General features: G+C 46.7%; 1 protein-coding gene across 1 annotated transcript in view; it reads right to left on the reverse strand.

Annotated features, from left to right (window-relative positions):
* The window catches only part of klc1a (kinesin light chain 1a), a 57,533-nt gene that overhangs the window by 20,801 nt on the left and 17,890 nt on the right, over positions 1-18,842 (reverse strand). The window contains exons 2-7 of the mRNA XM_080531597.1: positions 14,637-14,913; positions 11,333-11,398; positions 10,925-11,089; positions 10,498-10,576; positions 7,719-7,953; positions 5,037-5,124 (exon numbers count right to left, since the gene is read on the reverse strand). Of these exons, the coding sequence (XP_080387723.1) occupies positions 5,037-5,124; positions 7,719-7,953; positions 10,498-10,576; positions 10,925-11,089; positions 11,333-11,398; positions 14,637-14,912 (909 nt within the window). The 5' untranslated portion in view covers position 14,913. The remainder of the gene's footprint in view (positions 1-5,036; positions 5,125-7,718; positions 7,954-10,497; positions 10,577-10,924; positions 11,090-11,332; positions 11,399-14,636; positions 14,914-18,842) is intronic.

An 18,842-nucleotide genomic window follows, 5' to 3' on the forward strand; every position in this document is an offset into this window, starting at 1 on the left:
GCATTCGGCGTTGCATTAACTTGACGTTGTACCTGCTCCACCGTCATTTGTTGCATATAAAAATATAGATATTTCCACCTCAAGTATCAGCCGTTCGTCATCCATTTCTGCAACAAGCTTCAAGCACCTGTGGTGATTCACAATTCGCAATAGCTGCGACCAGGCACGAGCTATAGAGTAGTTGGCTACAAGCATTTTCAATCTGGTATCTTCTCTATTAGTGGATTAACCGCTGTGGTGATTTAACTGATGATAAAAAGACATCAAGTAGACTACAAACAGAGCAAAACAAGAAAACAACACCAGAAAACAACCAATATACAATTATAACCAACAACCAATATACAATAGTAAATATACATTTGCGTTCGCCATCAGAAATCAATCTTTGACGAATTTTTACTTTGGACGCAGCCATCAGCCACAACGCAACGTGGACGCAACGTAGGCAGTGGAGCACCTTTCATTGATTACAAAAGCAACGTTCCCTGGCTGACAGCAATTCCGGACGCAACGCAGCGCAGACGCAATGCTCGATGGCCATAGTGGAGCCTGGGCGTTAGCTAGCCAGCTAACTAACTAGCTAATGTTGTGAGGTGCAGAGAGCGGGATCCTGGAATTATTGTAAGATTATGAAAATGACTGATGATGAATGATGAATTATAACTTACGTGAGGAAGAAAATAGTAGTTGTACTGTAAACAGCTTTTTAAAATTCTAATTGTAACTGTCTTTAACTCATTGACTGCCAAAGACGCCAATTGGCGTCTTATAGAATAGTAACGTAGACTGCCAAAGACGCCAATTGGCGTCTTATAGAAAAAAGAAAAAAAAAATGCGGGGATCGCGTTATTGACATGTTCTACACCTAGTGTGTGAATTTCAGACTTGGGTGTAATGTATTTCGGTCCCAGATGAGGGCAGTAGTTCGATTTAGCTCAGCTATAAAAAGCCTGGACAAGGAAGTGGCTTGTTGTGGGTTGTAGTAATGGCGAAGAGGAGAGCGAAGACGAGAGGTTCAGGCGACAAGCATTATAAGCAGTTGACACTGGCACAGAGCTTGTCTGGCAGTGGATCTGCAAGGAGTGTGGTGCAGATCAGGTCAAGCAGATCTGGTATAGGAGATGTGCCAAACGCGGCGAGATCTGGTATAGGAGATGTGCCAAACGCGGCGCGGAGCATTGCGGAGCAGCGCAGCCATCGAGCGACTCTTCAAACAGTTCAGAGTCGGACGATTCTGAACCAGACCCCGATTCAGACGAGTGGTTGCCTTCCCGATCGGATAGTAGCAGGGGCTCCTCTCCAGATCAGCGCGGATCCCCGCGGGTGGAGAGCAAAAACGGTAAAACTGTTGAATGAATGAATGAATGAATTTGTTTTTCTTTTTGTATTCTTTACAGACCGTGTGTGTGTATGTGTGAGTGTGTGTGTGTGTGTGTGTGCCTGTGTGTGTGTGTGTGTGTGTGTGCCTGTATGCCTGTATGTGTGTGTGTGTGTGTGTGTGTGTGCCTGTATGTGTGAGTGTGTGTGAGTGTGTGTGTGTGTGTGTGTGTGTGTGTGCAGATATGAGGGAGATGAAGAGGGGATGTTTATGGGTAATGTGATGTAAGGCTCATATTAGTTATGAGGTAGTTATGGGTAACCTTGGGTCTACATGTATGTGCTACACAAATAAATTTGCCTTGCCTCAGGTCAGAGAGGCTCTGTTTCACGCGCGCGCGCGTGTGTGTGTGTGTGTGTGTGTGTGTGTGTGTGCGTGCGATGTCTACCTGTGTTGATGTCTACCTCTGTGTTGATGTTTACCTGTGTCTTTGAAGTATACCTCTGTGTGTTGATGTGTGTGTGTTGATGACCTGTGTGTGACCTGTGTCTTTGAAGTCTCCCTCTGTGTGTTGATGTCTGTGTTGATGACCTGTGTGTGACCTGTGTCTTTGAAGTCTCCCTCTGTGTGTTGATGTGTGTGTTGATGACCTGTGTGTGACCTCTCTGTGTTGATGTCTACCTGTGTGTGTTGTGCTGAAACTTTAACCATCACTAGAGCAGTATAACACTATTACTATTACTATTACACTATTACACTACATCATTACAAAGCAATAAAACATGCCTTTTGTATATATATATTTTGTATAAAATGGTATATATTTCAATATTTTACAGTTCCTGAATCGAGCAGAGGACGTGCCTCAACCAGTGGGTTTGCTGCAAGGAGACGGCTGTCTTCAGAGAAAGCTGCTGGTTGGGGTGACGGTGACTGGCAACCCACAAAGGTTCCATTCACGGCAACCCCTGGACCCCAGAATGCTGCTGCAGAGCTGAAATCTGACCGGCCGGTTGATTTCCTGGAGCTGCTCATTCCTGATGAGCTGGTGCAGCACATTGCAGATCAAACCAACCTGTATGCCAAGCAGTTTTTACAGGCACATCCCGACACATCCCGACACTCCAGAGGGAGGTCATGGAAACCGGTGACAGTCCCAGAACTGAAACGATTCTTTGGACTCACTTTCATCACCGGTTACATAAAAAAGCCAAAAATAGAAATGTATTGGAGTGTGGATCCACAGGACGCCACTCCATACTTCAATAAAACCATGTCCAGGAACAGGTATCAGCTCATCTGGAAGTTCCTCCACTACAACAATAATGCATCACAGGACGCCACAGATAAAATGTATAAAGTGCGTCCTATTTTAGATCATGTTGTAGCCAAATTCAAAGAGCTGTATCAGCCCTTTGAAAGTATCTGCATTGATGAAGGAATGATGCAGTGGCGTGGCCGCCTATCATTCAAAGTGTATAACCCTCAGAAGCCGGTGAAGTATGGAATTAAATCCTACATACTGTGTGACTCTTATACTGGGTATTGTTTTAACATTAAGCCTTATGTTGGCCAGCATAACACACTCCCAGACACAGTGTTCTCCCTCCTTGACCGTCTCACAGGACACGGATACACACTTTACATGGACAACTTCTACAACTCTGTTCAACTTTGTGAGCAGTTGATCAAAGCCAACACCAACGTCTGCGGAACACTGCGAAAAAACAGGGGGGAACCGCAGATCATAAGGGAGCCGACAAAGAACGACTTGGGTGTGGAGGGGAGGGTGGTGCGGCACAATGGCAGGGTGCTGGTTATGGCATGGCAGGACAAGCGTCTGGTGAGGATGGTGACAACCTGCCACCATGACAGCATGCAGAGGGTGGAGGTGTGGCAGAAAGGGAAGAAGGAGAAGGTGGGTCAGCTCAAACCGCAGTGTGTTGTGGCATACAATGCCTGCATGAATGGGGTGGACAAACTTGACCAGAACATTGCATATTACCCATTCATACGGAAAACACTCAACTGGTCAAAGAAGTTTGTGGCATACTTATTTCAGCTGTGTGTGTTCAATGCATATGTGCTGTACAAGGCCAGGAACCCGGGGAAGTGCAAAACACACTTGGAGTTCATGAGGAGGGAGGCGAGGTCGTGGACTGAAAAAACCTATGTAGAGGAGGAGGAGGAGGAGGAGGAGGAGAGAGGAGGAGGAGGGGGAGGAAGAGGAGGAGAGAGGAGGAGGGGGAGGAGGGGGAGAGAGGAGGAGGGGGGGGAGGAGGAGGAGGAGGAAGAGGAGGAAGAGGAGGTCCGACAAACCAGGGCCGCAAGACAGAGAGACCCAGACAGCAGGCTGGATGGCCGGATGGCCAGGCATGAGTTGGAAAAATTAAGGCCCACCAGCAATAACACAAAGCCAGCAAGAAAATGTAGGGTCTGCGTTCGAAGGGGTAAAAGGAGAGAGACCAGAATGTGGTGCAGGTCCTGCCATGTACCCCTGCACTCAGGAGAGTGCTTCACAGCCTACCACACAGAAAAAAAATATGATTGTGTGCATAGAGACACACACACACACAGACACACACACATATCTGTAAATAAGTTTACACACACACACACACACACACACACACACACATCTGTAAATACGTTTACACACACACATACACACACATCTGTAAATAAGTTTACACACACGTACACACCTGTAAATAGTTCACACACATGTAAATAGATTATTTTGTTAGATGTTTTGTATTATGTTCTAAATGTTCTAAATCTGTGAATAAATGTAGTTATTTTGTCATCAAAAGCCTTTTTTCCTGTGTTGTTTTTATTGTTTCATAGAAGTAAACAACTTTTCAGATGTTTGAGGTGTCACTAAAACTAAAATATGTGGACGTCAGTCACCGTTTTGCTTGAATTTGCTTCTCTGCAGAAAAAAAAAAAAAAAAAAAAAGTTCTGCAGAAAAAGCTCGTTTTCTCTGTTTATTGGTCAAAATCAGGTGTTTTTGCTGAAACCACCCTATGTTCTACGGCCGATTTCTAAACACTCAAAGAGGCTAGAAACAAACTTTCTTTTTCTGATGAAAGAAGAGAGTCTAAAGTTTTGGTAGATATGTTCAATGTTTATGTAGTCCGAAAAGTCAATATTTGGTGGGTCTTCAAAGTTCAGCGAAAATGCCCCAAAAGTCTGGCAGTGTGGAGCTCTCCGCTCTGAACATGGCTGGCAGTCAAAGAGTTAAGTTCACGAGGTCTGGCCCTCCCACATGCTCCCCAACATTCAAAATGGGTCAATAATGGATTTTTTTTGTTTGTTTTGTTATGGTAAAACTCATTTTCGGGGAGCCGCCATCTTGGAAATATGCAAATTAGGGGTCCAGACACACCCAATTATAAATATAAGCATTCCGATGTGTTTCTAATGGCCAAGAAACATAAATAAGACACCAAGTTTTTATTTGAAGCTAATTTGGTTCAAAAGTTATAGCCAAAACCTTTTTCGGAGGACGGACATATTGATTTGGCCGCCATGGCGACCCCAGTGGTCGCTGGCTCGGGCGCCCTGGCTAAATCATTAGAGCATACTCTGAGCTACATCTGGGCCAAATTTGTTGCTTTTGCACAAATTTGCACAAACATAGCCCAACTAATTTACATTTTTGGACCTGACCTGTCTGGTTAGGTTCATGGTGGGGGGTGGGGGCAGACTTACGGCTGGATGGTCTCTGCCCAGGGTCTTCTCTCTGATGGCCAAGGCATCGTTCAGCAGGTTGGCTGCCTCTTTGTACTTGTTCTGGTCCCTGAGAGAGAGAGAGAGAGAGAGAGGGAGGGAGGGAGAGAGAGAGAGAGAGAGGGAGAGGGGAGAGGGAGAGGGGGGAGGGAGGGAGGGAGAGGGAGGGAGAGACAGAGAGACAGGGAGTCAGAGATAGAGAAGGAGAGAGAGTCAGATAAGTAGACAGAGAGAGAGAGAGAGAGAGAGAGAGAGAGAGAGGGAGAGACACAGAGAGAGACAGAGAGTGAAAGAGACAGAGAGAGCAAGTCAGAGAGAGAGACAGAGACAGAGAGAGACAGAGGGAGAGAGACAGAGAGAGAGACAAAGAGAGAGACAGAGACAGAGAGAGAGACAGAGAGAGAGAGGGACAGAGAGAGAGAGAGACAGAGAGAGAAAGAGACAGAGAGACAGAGATAGAGAGAGACAGAGATAGAGATAGAGAGAGACAGAGAGAGAGAGTCAGAGAGAGAGAGAGTCAGAGAGAGAGAGAGAGAGAGAGAGAGAGATGAGTCCCTGGGTAGGTATATAACCAGGGGTGCACATAACTGGTGCGCCAGTGCGCATGCGTCGCCAAAATGCATGCTGCGCGGCAGATCAGCCGCATGAAGGCGCTCTTGCGCACCAACAGCTTTTTTTTTTAAATTATTACTTTTTTTTTTTAAGTTGATTTCAGTGTTTACAGAACAGAGCAGTGCTGAAAGAGATGTCCGTTTATATCAGTGTGTTTAAAGAACAGACATTCAGTTAGTGCTTAAAGAGATGTCAGTTTATTTCAGTGTGTTTAAAGAACAGACATTCAGTTAGTGCTTAAAGAGATGTCAGTTGATTTCATTGTGTTTAAAGGAGTCGGACAGACTTTCATTCTTAAAGAGCAGTCATTTGATTTTGCATTTGTTTCTTTTGTTTTGCACACAATGATTTGGTCGTTCATCTTTATTTATGAATAAATGTTGTTTTGCTCATAATATATCCATGTATCCCTTTTTTATCCATCCTGTGGGACGGGTCGTGACTCGCGAGCTCGGGGAGCACCAAGCAGCATCCCTAGGTGCTCCTCTGAGCACTGGCCCCCAAAAGTTATGTGCACCCCTGTATATAACAGAGGTTTCTGAGGGACAAGGCCAGTGGCCCTCCTTTGACAACACTGGGGATGGTAACCATGGTTTCTCCGCAACGGGGACTGTTATGGTCCCTCCATACATAGCTGGCATTTCTGCCCAACACCTCCCTGTCCATTAAGATGGATCCTCCACCTCCTATAGCAGGCAGAAGGAAAGCAGGAAATCTACTCCCTACTTCATCGACACTCAACACCAACCAACCTTTAGCTCACAGCTACTTGAACTATCTATTTTATTACTGAATGAATGAATGATGAATTAATTTATTTGACAGGTTTTTAAAAAGGGGTATACATACAGTTATCAGCTCCAAAGGAGTCTAAAAAGCATACACGTATAAAAGAGAGAAAAAATTGTCAAGGATAACACAAGAAAGCCGGTGGCTTATTTCCACTGTGGTGCTTTGACGTTAAAAGATGTAGAAAGGTAGAGAGATGAAGGATGAGAGGTAGAGAGATGAAGGAGAAAGGAGGACAAGCAGAGACATTGGCAGGACAGTCAGCAGGACAGGTTTGGACAGGCAGTAGTTTTCAATAATACAAACGGTATCATCCATTATACAATAGACTATCGCTAAGCCACGCCCCCTTTGAAAACTTGGACAAACAAACAACGCTCACTTAAATTCTTCACTGACAGTGACTTGACTGACCGACCGTGACTGAATGACATTCAATGACTTACAATGGCGGGATTTCAAATTTCTGATTTACAAGTAAGTAATAGACATGTTTTTTAAAGATGACAAGAATATATACTTTGTCTAGAAGCTTTTCACCATCAGATATTAGTGCGTTGTTTGTCTGAGTTTTCTGCCTGTAGTGACTTTTGCTGTGATATGATTGGACAATTTCTATTTTGGGGCGTGGCTTAGCGATAGGTCTATTAGTGCCATCCATTTTTTAAATACCAGCGATAACACTACCAGCACGCCAAACCTGCCAAACCTGACTGTCACCATCTTGACAGGAGAACCAGTACTAGTTGAACTGCTAATTGTATCCTGTCTTACTTGTCACTTATGTCCTGTACTATTGACACTTTCATATCTTGAAGTATGTCTGTTGTCTTATTGTCTTGTGCTGCAATGTCAGGAACGGAAGCCTAAGAACTTTACTCTCTTACTCTTGTATAATGTGACGTAACAATAAAACTTGAAACCTCGTGGCCTGGGGTGGTCCAGTGGTCTAGTTCACACATATGCCCATGTCGGCATGGGTTAGAATCCGGCCCATGCCCTGCTGACATGCCCTCTCTCTCTTCTTCTCCTTACTTTCCTGTCTGTCTTCACTGTATCTGTCCAATAACATGAACAATGAGTGGGACTGCCCCACTCAGAAAAAACTTGAAACCTCCACCTCCACCCCCACCTCCACCTCCTCCGTCCCCCCCTGTAGTCACCTGTAGACCAGGGCCAGGATGTTGAGCATGGTGCTCCCCCCCCCCCTCACCTGTAGACCAGGGCCAGGATGTTGAGCATGGTGCTCCCCCCCCCCCTCACCTGTAGACCAGGGCCAGGATGTTGAGCATGGTGGCCACATCTGGGTGGGTGTGTCCGGAGGTCTTCTCCAGGTCCTCCAGCGCTTGCTTGCAGAGGGGCACCGCCACCTCGTACCTCCCCTGGGAGGCGTACTGGATCACCAGGTTGTGGAGGGTCCTGAGCCGGGCCGGGATCTCATACCCTCCCTGCTGGGCCGCGGCTGCTGCTGCACTGCTGCTGAGGAGGGGCTGCTGGCCTGGAGGGGGGGGGGGGGGGGGGGGGGGGAGGGGGTGGAGTGAGGGGAGGGGATCGAGGTGGAGAGATGGAGGGGAGGGGGTGGAGAGGGGAGGCAGAGAGATGGAGGGGAGGGGGAGGGAGGGGAGAGATGGAGGGGGGGAGGGGGTGGGGAGATGGAGGGGAGAGGGGAGACAGAGAGATGGAGGGGGGGTGGAGGTGGAGGGGAGGGGGGGGGGGTAGAGAGATGGAGGGGGGGATGGAGGGGAGGGGAGGGGGGGATGGAGGGGAGGGGGGAGAGATGGATAGGGAGGGGGGAGTGGGGGATGGAGGGGAGGGGGGAGAGATGGAGAGGGAGGGTGTTGAGGTTACAGACACTATTAACATCTGGATCTCCCTCCTACACACACATTCTTACTGCTGCAGTTAGACAGCTGAGACACGGTTCTGATGCTCAGTGTGTGGTCTGGATGGGACAGGAAACCACCAAGACCCCTCCCTCACACGCTGCTATGAGTGTGTGGGCGTGTGTGTGTGTGTGTGTGTGTGTGTGTGTGTGTGTGTGTGTGTGGTGCGCTGTGGGGGTGCAAGAGTGTGTATAAGAGAGAGGTCAGGAAACCAACTGATTGGGTTTGTCATTAAAAGGGCTTCTATTATAACACTGAAGGAGATCCAGCAGGCTGCTACAGTAATAACAGTAGTCTCTACCACACAGGAAGTGGTCCTGTACAGTTATAACACGACTAGTCTCACTAGCAGCAGGACTCGACATTAAGGCTTGTACATTTTATGTTTGGACAAGTGGACTTCCTCCTGCAGTTGTCCAATGGACAAGTAGCTTGTATCAGTGCTAATGCTAACACGTGACCGTTATTAACCCCACTGAACGCGAAAGTGACAACCTCCTTGACCACTGCTTGAGGAAATTCTAAGTTCGTGGTGAGAGAAACCGACACGTTACTCAAGCCAGCAAGCACAATGTTTCTTCAAGCACCTAAAACTGGCCAGGTGCCAAAATGTCATCAGACTAAACATCATCACCATTGCCTTTGTTCTGCCAATTTATGCTGCCTTGTCAAAAAAATCGATGTCCTCTAAGTAGGGGAGCTGCAGGGTATGTTGTCACACTTTTCACGCTGTCTAACATTTACTGGGCACAATACATTACAATGATATAAATGTCATACCAAATGAAGGAAGGAAGTCTTGGGCACAGATCTTGTATTTTAGAAAGTGGTCCTGCACAGAAATAACACCAGTCTACCACACAGGAAGACAGCTAGCGGCTAACCAAGGAGGAGTTCCAGGTGTGGAATCATACGGACATGCAGGGAAATGCCACAGATGTTAGCCCAGAATGTGAAATATGAGACACAGAAGATCGAATCATGATTGAAAAAGGGAAAGGGGCACTGTTAAGGTGTATCCCAAGGTTAAAGTTAGACTCTTAATGTAACACAGTCGAACGAAAAGCCGATAACTTCTGATGTCAGGCTTTGAAAACACAAATTATAAACATAATCATTCAGAGAGGTGGCTGTGTTTCAGGGCTGTGTTTCAGGAAGGGAGGGGGCTGTGTCGGAGTCTAACCCACGTCAGTGCGAGGCGTGCCCAGGCACAGATCCCAGTCTCAGACAGATCTGTTTCATCTGGGGAAGGATTACCGTAAGCATGCTCAGGCAGGGGGGGGGGGCAGTGTTTGATGCTGCGGTCCTCCCCCGCTCCCCCCCTCCCTCCCTGGAGAGCTTCCTGCCATCCTACCCACACATCCCTTTGATCCCGCCTTTGTCTCTGTGTGTGTGTCCTCAGGGAGCTCTGATTAACCCCACCGACTCACACATCTAAATAAAATAATAACACATAATGCAAAATAAAACAAAGGGATAGTTAGATCGTGCACATCCCTCTCTCTCTCTCCCCCTCTCCCCCCCCCTCTCTCTCATCTCTCTCCCCCCCATTCATCTCTCTCTCTCTCTCTCTCTCTCTCTCTCTCTCTCCCTACCCTCATCTCTCTCTCTCTCCTCACCCTTCATCTATCTCCCTCCCCCCCTCATCTCTCTCTCTCTCTCCCTCCCTCCCTCCCAGCGTCATATGCATACTCATTAGCTCACTGCAGTAGAGCAATTACTGGAAATGTATCCTTTTTTATTTTATCTCGCTAATGTAGTTTAGCTCAGGCCTCTTTTATTTAATTAGCAGTAATTGTTTCTTTGTCGGATCATTACACAGTACTGTATTTATACGAGAGGAGTACTAGGAACTCTTTTTAAATAATTTAAGTCGAAACATTTTGTCTGTAAATCTTGCTGCTCTGCGTGTGGGGAAGGAGGGAGGAGGGAGAGGCACCCTGTATGCCTCCATTTCCATTTGGCCTGCTTTCAGACTCAACCAGCTCTGTCTAATGGCACTTTAAAGTTCAGTGTGTTTGAAGCAGAGTTGGATACGGAGGGACCAGCGCACGCAAGGCAGGGAACACAGTAATAAGGAAAAGGAGGTGAGGAAAGAGAAAGGACAAGGTGTGTGTGTGTGTGTGTGTGACTGCCAGAGAGGATCATGGGAGACTCACTGCCAGGGGGTTGGTCATCCTGGTCGTCTGGGAAGAGGTCGTCCAGAGTCTCTTTACTGCAGTCAGAGTCCTTCTCCTCCTAGAGAGGGAGGGAGGGAGGGAGAGAGAGGGAGGAGGGAGAGAGAGGGGGGGAGAGAGAGAGAGAGCGAGAGAGAGAGAGGGAGAGAGAGAGGGAGGGAGAGAGGGAGGAGGGAGAGAGAGAGAGGGGGGGGAGAGAGGGAGAGAGAGAGAGAGAGGAGAGACACAAGAGGAAGAGGATCATTCAGAGTCGTCCCAGCAGGTGTGGTGGTGGCTGGTGTGTGGTTGGTGATGTCATACATATGTATCTAAATGGTGATGTCATATGTATCTAAACGGTGATGTCATACGTATCTAACCGGTGATGTCATATGTATCTGAGCGGTGATGTCATATAACGGTGACTCACGGAGGGAGACAGGTCCTGGTCGTACTTCTTCAGCTGGTTCATGAACTCCAGGTGCTTCTTCTCCTCCTCCAGCTGAGCCACGCCCTGCTCGCTCCTCTGCAGCTTCTGCTGAGTGCCCGCCAGCTCGTCCCTCAGCCACTGGTTCTCCTGGCAGAGCCTCCGCACCTGGGCATGGAGCAGCACTGTTACACTAGCATCATTAGCATCATTCCCCTGGCAGAGCCTCCTCACCTGGGCACGGAGCAGGACTGTTACAGTTCCCTAGCATCATTAGCATCATTAGCATTATTAGCATCATTAGCATCATTAGCATCATTAGCACCATTCTCCTGGCAGAGCCTCCTCACCTGGGCAAGGAACAGCACTGTTACAGTTCCCTAGCATCATTAACATCATTAGCCTCCTCACCTGGGCACGAAGCTTCTGCTTCTCCGACTCCACAGAGCTCAGGTGGCCCGACAGCGCCATCATCACCTGGGGGGGGGGGGGGAGGCATGGGGGGGTGAGGAAGAACACTGGGTCATGAATAATGCTGATATTACTATGTTTATTTGTACAGCACATTTCATACAACAGTGGCAATTCAAAGTGCTTTACATACAGCATAAAAAAATACAGAAAAAGGAGGATCGTAAGAACATTTTAAAAATAAAAAAAAGATTAATCAAGCAGGTGTATTGTGGATAGTCCATCATGCCACCTTCATCCAGGGGATGATACCATAGATATCTATCATCTCTCAGAGGTGATACCAGACATCTAGGAGGCATCTCAGGAGATTTGTGTACTGACCTGCGCCTCCCCCAGCCCCAGGTCTAGCATCTAAACTAAACTAGAGGCCTCTCAGAGACGTGTGTACTGACCTGCGCCTCCCCCAGGCCCAGAATGATACCATGACATCTAGAGGACCCTCAGAGATGATACCAGCACTAGATGACACTAGGGCTGCACGATTAATCGATTTTAAATCGAAATCGCGATTTGAGATGGTGCGATTAGCAAATCGCAAAGCCTGCGATTTGGGATACATTATACAGCGCGTCGGATTCAACGTCAATGAACGCACACACCCAAGAACAACAACACTGCACGTGAAACGCCCAGGTGTGAATCTGTGAAGACGTTTCAGTAGCTAGCAACATTCATGGTGGATAAATGGCTTCAGCAGAGCCAGAAGCAACGATTTAGTCCCGAAGAAAAACAGCACTTCTGTTGTAAGTATTTCGGGTTTAGGATGTGCAACAAAAGCAGGTGTTGCGCACGACCTGTCGTGGAACAATCGCTCCATCCAGAGGCAACACCACAAACCTGTATCAGCACTTGAACAAGTACCACGGGCAGCTCTATGACGAGTGTACGGTCAGAAACAGAGAGTTAAGTGAAAGTCCCGTAGCCCAGTCTAACGTTAAGCAAACTAGAGTTTTAGAGTCTTTGCGGCTGTTCTCACGAAGGCACCGTGAAATAACCAATTCCATCACGCATTACCTCGCTAAAGACGTGGTGTCTATTAACACTGTGAGCAACGAAGAGTTTAAAAAACTAATCCAAACGCTCAATAAAAGATAATGTGATTCCATCCCGCACGTACGGAGCTGAAAAATGTGGAGTACTATGCAACAACAACCGATCTGCGGTCGAGCCGTGCACTTATCTATTTCAATGTTTACAGAAAGGACCTATTCTTTTTTACTGGACATTTTTATTATGACTTTATTTAACTTGATTGCAGTATGTGCAATATTTAGATGCTGCTCCTGAGCCATAATTAAATAACCTTGTTTGTAGAAAGGTCCTATTTTATTTTCATATTGGAATTGTTCAAAACAATTTGACACTTGAGAGAAACAAAATGGCAGCTGTTTAAAAAACCCATACATAAATATGTTGTTCCAATTCATATCTTTTAAGTTCTCATCCTTGCATTAGAACAGTTTGATGGCATAAGAGCAGTTAACAGTTTGATGGTACAGGGTTCGACAGTGCGACTGTTTTGGTCGCATTTGCGAGTGAATATATTTCTGTGCGACTTGGAAATACATTCAATCGCACCAGTGCGACCAAAAAAAAAAAAAAAAAAAAAAAACGTAACTACTGTCATGCGCAGTCAATCTTATGTTCGTTAATAAGATCACAGCGCATCTAAACCAATGCAATCCTTTGAAAACAGAAAAAAAAAAAAACAGACACGTGACCCGCAAGCACAACAAGCTCGCATTTACATTTGAAAATCCTGTCAGAAAAAGACCGCTGTTAAAATTAATCCGATTACGGCATACTTTAGCAAGGCTAATGTTAGCACCGTTCCAGACAGAGAGGAGGTAGAGGGGGGTAGTGGAGTCAACATTACAGCTGGAGACGAGAGTGACGAAGAAAACATATATATCCTCCAGTAGGTCCAGGCACGAGCGGCCCCGGGGCGACTTCCTCGACACCCTGGCCACCGAGGTCACCTCGTTCAGCAGCACCAGATGCACAAACAGGAGAGACACTCGACCGAACATCGTTGAGCACTTGAATGCGTCGCAGCCCAAAACCCACAAAAATGTCGACAACTATGTAATTTACAGAAGAAGAAAAAACACGAATCAAGAAAATATATTAATTTTTCGTCTCAGTTGTATATTAAAGTTGTATCCGAGTTCCCTCCCGTTTTGGCGTTGCGTAAAAATGTTTGACTTTCTCCGCTGTGCGTAAAAGACTTTCCTATTCAGAGGTAAAGTAAATCAAACAGTAAATGGAGGCTAGACCATGCTGCTTTTAAAGCCATACCAACACTTTTCTTTAAATATGTTATGATTATGATAATTTGTTGTCGTCATAGGAAAATTGCGCAATTTTCATTGTGCTACTGAAATTCTTGGTGTGCTACTAAATGTTTTGACATGGTAGCACAGTGCTACCTGGGGAAAAGGTAAGCGTCAAACCCTGTGGTATCATGTGGTAATGCTCTCTGAAATTAGTCCATGATAGACAGATTCATCCAATCACCTGCCAAGTATTTTTTGAAAGTACCTGCCCTTTTCCAAACAGCTTCCAATTAAGCTGTCCTAGATGGTTGTGTGAAACAAACCACCTGGGTCAGGTTAGTAATGCTCCATCACATGTTTTAATCTGAAGCTTGATTTTAAAGCAACCCAACTTTAAAGCAACCCAATGTAAGTTTAGTTCTTTCACTCGTAGCTCGGGCTGTGGGGGTGCGAGAGGAGGGAGCCTCTAAGTCCCCTGAAGACGTACAAACAAACTGCACGTTGATACGACCTTCCTAGCCGGAGATATGGCCACACTTTACAAAAACTTCCTTTGGGTCGCTTTAAAAAAAATAATCGCAAATTAAATCGCAATCGCAATATCTGTCCAAATAATCGCAATTCAATTGTTTTCCCCAAATCGTGCAGCCCTAGATGACACCATAGACTAGACTCTCAGAGACGATACCATAGACATCTAGACTCTCAGAGATGACACCATAGACATCTAGACTCTCAGAGATGATACCATAGACATCTAGACTCTCAGAGATGATACCATAGACATCTAGACTCTCAGAGACGATACCATAGACATCTAGACTCTCAGAGATGATACCATAGACATCTAGACTCTCAGAGATGATACCATAGACATCTAGAGGACTAGATGACACCATAGACATCTAGACTCTCAGAGATGATACCATAGACATCTATCATCTCTCAGCGAGGTGTCTACTGACCTGCGCCTCCCCCAGCCCCAGGTCCAGCATCTCCATGGACTTGCGGATCATGTGGCTCTTCTCCTCTACCAGGACCCCCCCCTCCTCGTCCTGCTTCAGGCAGCGCAGCGTGCCCAGCAGGCCCCCCAGGATGCTGTGGTGCTCCTGCTTTAGCGCCTCCAGGCCCTGGATCACCTGCTTGGTCTTGCAGATGATCTCCTCCTGGGAGAGCTTCTCCTCCCCAGGGTCCTCCTGGTCCTCCTTCACCAGCACCATGGTGGACATGTTCTCACGCATCCTGCAGGGGTGGGGGGGGGGGGGGGGAGGAGGGGAGGAGAGGAGGAGAGGAGGAAGGAGGTGGGTTTATTTAGGAGTTAAATGCATCAACATCCACATTTTATGTGTCTGCACCTGGGTTTCCGTTAACCGGCAATTGCCGGTCTTTGTCCGGTAAAATTTGGTGAAGTCCGACAAATTGAAAAGTCGTCGGACATATTGTCCGGTGAAAATAATTCCCTTTGAATACAATTCGCTAAAGCTGGCTGGGTGCGTTCGTAAACACGCTCTGGAAATCCGATCAGCACTCGCGGAACGCCTCTCGTCCAATCGAACGACTCGGTCGCTCTGTGACATCGAAGCCAGCGTGCGCTCCGGCGCTCTCAGAGCGTGTTTACGAACGCACCCCTAGAAGTTTCCAGCCAGCTAGCTGAAGCTGCTACACACACCAGAGCCATGGCGACCGAACGGCAAGTTAAACAACATACTATAAAAGTGACATTGTTTTACTCATTACTCATACGTTTGTTGTCATTCGGCGGTGCTAATAGTCGCTTTCTTTTTAAATTTATTTAATTTATTTTATTTTAGCAGTTTCCCCGAAAGTTAAGTGTTTGTTTTTATATCACTATTTGCACTTCTGGTTAGATGCTAAACTGCATTTTGTTGTCTGGTACTTGTACTCTGCAATGACAATAAAGTTGAATCTCACCTAATCTAATCTAATCTAATCTAAAATAATCTAAAATAATCCCATCACTATTACTCCCTATTTTCATCAGTGTTTCAATCCTTGAATCTGTGATGGAAATCAAGCAAAGCCACTTCAAGTCTCCCCACCACTGACAGCGCTGGGTGTGCCTTTCCTTACACTCTCGGTTATTCCCTGTGGATTTAAAAAAACGGTGTTTTGGTTTCTATAATGTGGTCTATTCTCAGTGTTGACGAGCAACTCAGGGGGCTTTGAGATGGCTAACAGCTAATTAAAGGAGTAATTCCACTCAAAAGGGTAGAAGTAAGCTGACTGTCTGTCTGTCTGTCTGTCTGTCTATCTGTCTGTCTGTCTGTCTGTCTGCCTGTCTGTCTGCCTGTCTGTCTGTCTGTCTGTCTGTCTGTCTGTCTGTCTGTCTGTCTGTCTCTCTGTCAGTGTGCTGGACTACCTATGACTTCCATGGTACCTGGGAACGCGTTGTCGGAGAGAAACGCCCTCTGTACAAAGGACCTACTGACCAAAATCCCTGTTCCCCGTAGCCTACATGCTTGCACTGTTACTGTTCAATAAAATGTTATACATCTAGACATTGTGGTATTTCTTTATATACGTATCCCAGACTGCCTATCAATTGTTTCTCAATAAACAGTTATGTTCTTCCCATTGTCATACTCCCGAGCTAAACGAAATGCCTTCCCAACCAGCGAGACTTATAGAAATGACGTTGTTTTATTGATTTTAAAAAAAAAAAGGGTAAAACTGTAAAGAGAAAATAGAAAACTCACATTAATCCCAAACAATTTAACAAACTTCAGTTAACGTAATGTGGAGTCCGTTCATTGATCGATGCTGTCTGTTCAGTTCCCAGTGAGGCGCCCGTTCAGCGCTGGACCCGTTCAGCGCTGGATTTGACGCATGGCATAGCGCGCATGCGTCAAATCATGTTATATTATTATATATTATATAGCTCGCATCTAATCGTATCGGATGAGAAATAGACATTAAATGGCATATATAGGCCGCTACACAACAGTAATCACCGCGACAAACATTAGATTTGGAGGAAAAAAATATATGATTTTGGAAAAAAAAACAATTATTATATTTTAATATGATGACCGGAATATATCACGTTTGTCCGGTAAATCGAATTCTTCCCGGACACGATGTCCGACGGCAAATTTTTCTAACGGAAACCCTGGTCTGCACCCACCTCCAGGACGCAGAACAGCTTCTTTCCTAGAGCCATCACCGAACTAAATACCCCCCCCCCCCCCCCCCCCCCCCCCCCTATTGCCACCACATCCACTTCATCATAACACCCAGGACCGTAAGTGCAATATGACTTTGGCTACCAATGTGCAATATTCTGCTGTGATGCTCTGCTGTTCTTAAATGTTGCTTTTTATACTTCCTTTTAACTTATTCTTATTGTGAAATACGGGTGTATGTGGTACATGAATGTTGTGGTGTGTAGCGTGTGTATGCAGGTATCGTTTTTAGGTGATGCATATTAAAATGTCATTATACTGTGCAATGACAATAAAGCTTTCTGATTCTTGTTTCTGATATATTATACTGAAAAGCTAGACAGACAATTTCCATCTGTAATCCCTGGGCAGGAACCAATCAATACTACAAAATTTTTATAAAAGAAAATACAAATGTACACATATACAACAAGAGACAATATAATAATAATAATTCTACATTAGAGTTTAAAATGTCCCATGATCCTCTCTGACAGTTGGAATCAGAATGTCTTCATGTTCACATTGCCTTCAGCAGTATTTTCTTCCCTCTGGGCTAGACCAGAGCAATTTAAATGAAATCCTGTCCTGTTTATTTAACATCTTAAGTCAATAACACCACACCAGTATCTGGTTACTGCTGTGTCAGGCTTTATATCTGCATCTGGAATCAATACAGTCCTTACTGCGTGTGCATGTGTGTATGCATGTGTGTGCGTGTGCGACTGTGCGCGTGCATGTACTGCATGTGTGTCTGCTTCAGATAAGACAGCTCACATAAAACACGCTTATCAGTCGTCGACACACCAGACAGACCTTGATGTTGATACATGGAGAGAGGGAGGAGAGGAGGGTAGGGAGAGAGGGAGGAGAGGAGGGTAGGGAGAGAGGGAGGAGAGGAATGTAGGGAGAGAAGGAGGAGAGGAGGGTAGGGAGAGAGGGAGGAGAGGAGGGTAGGGTAGGGAGAGAGGGAGGAGAGGAGGGTAGGGAGAGGGAGAGAGGGAGGAGAGGAGGTTAGGGAGAGAGGAAGGAGAGGGTTCGGGAGACAGGGAGGAGAGGAGGGTAGGGAGACAGGGAGGAGAGGAGGGTAGGGAGACAGGGAGGAGAGGATGGTAGGGTGACAGGGAGGAGAGGAGGGTAGGGAGACAGGGAGGAGGGAAGGGTAGGGAGACAGGGAGGAGAGGAGGGTAGGGAGACAGGGAGGAGAGGAGGGTAGGGAGACAGGGAGGAGAGGAGGGTAGGGAGACAGTGAGGAGGGAAGGAAGGTACATGGAGGGAGGGAGGGAGGAGAGGAGGGTAGGGAGAGAGGAGAGGAGGGTAGGGAGAGAGGGAGGAGAGGAGGGTAGGGAGAGAGGGAGGAGAGGAGGGTAGGGAGAGAGTGGGGCGATGGTCTGGGGAATGTATTTGAATTGATGTATTTGAAGACCAGACCAGCTGTGGACTGACTGAGGACAGATAAGACCAGACCAGGTGTGTCTGTCAGAGGAGAGAGAGAGAGAGAGAGAGAGAGAGAGAGAGAGAGAGAGAGAGAGAGAGAGAGAGAGGAGGAGGGGGGGGGGGGGGGGGCAGAGAGAGAGGGACAGAGATCTCTGACTGAGGACAGAGATAAGACCAGACCAGGTGTGTGTGAGGACAGAGATAAGACCAGTGGGTCTGTGCCTCAGCACGTTGCCAGGTCAGACAGGCGTTGCCAGGTCAGACAAGAGTTGCCAGGTCCAGCTGAAGAAGGAGCTCTTTGAAACCCCTCAGCACAATCCTGAATGTCTGGCAGGCAGAACTGCTGAGGCTGGTTTCCCTCCCCCCCACCTCCCGCTTCTCTCTCCTCCTCGACTTCCTCATTCTTTCACTTCGCCTCATCTCTTGCTTCCTGACTTTCTCTTCAGCTGTCTATTCATCAGCCTACTGAGACAGAGATAAGAGGATTAGGTGGGCTCAGCATACAGTACACACACACACACACACACACACACACCGCAGGAAGAAATAGTA

Source organism: Nansenia antarctica (genome assembly GCF_963989245.1).
Source record: "Nansenia antarctica genome assembly, chromosome: 1".
NCBI lineage: Eukaryota > Metazoa > Chordata > Actinopteri > Argentiniformes > Microstomatidae > Nansenia > Nansenia antarctica.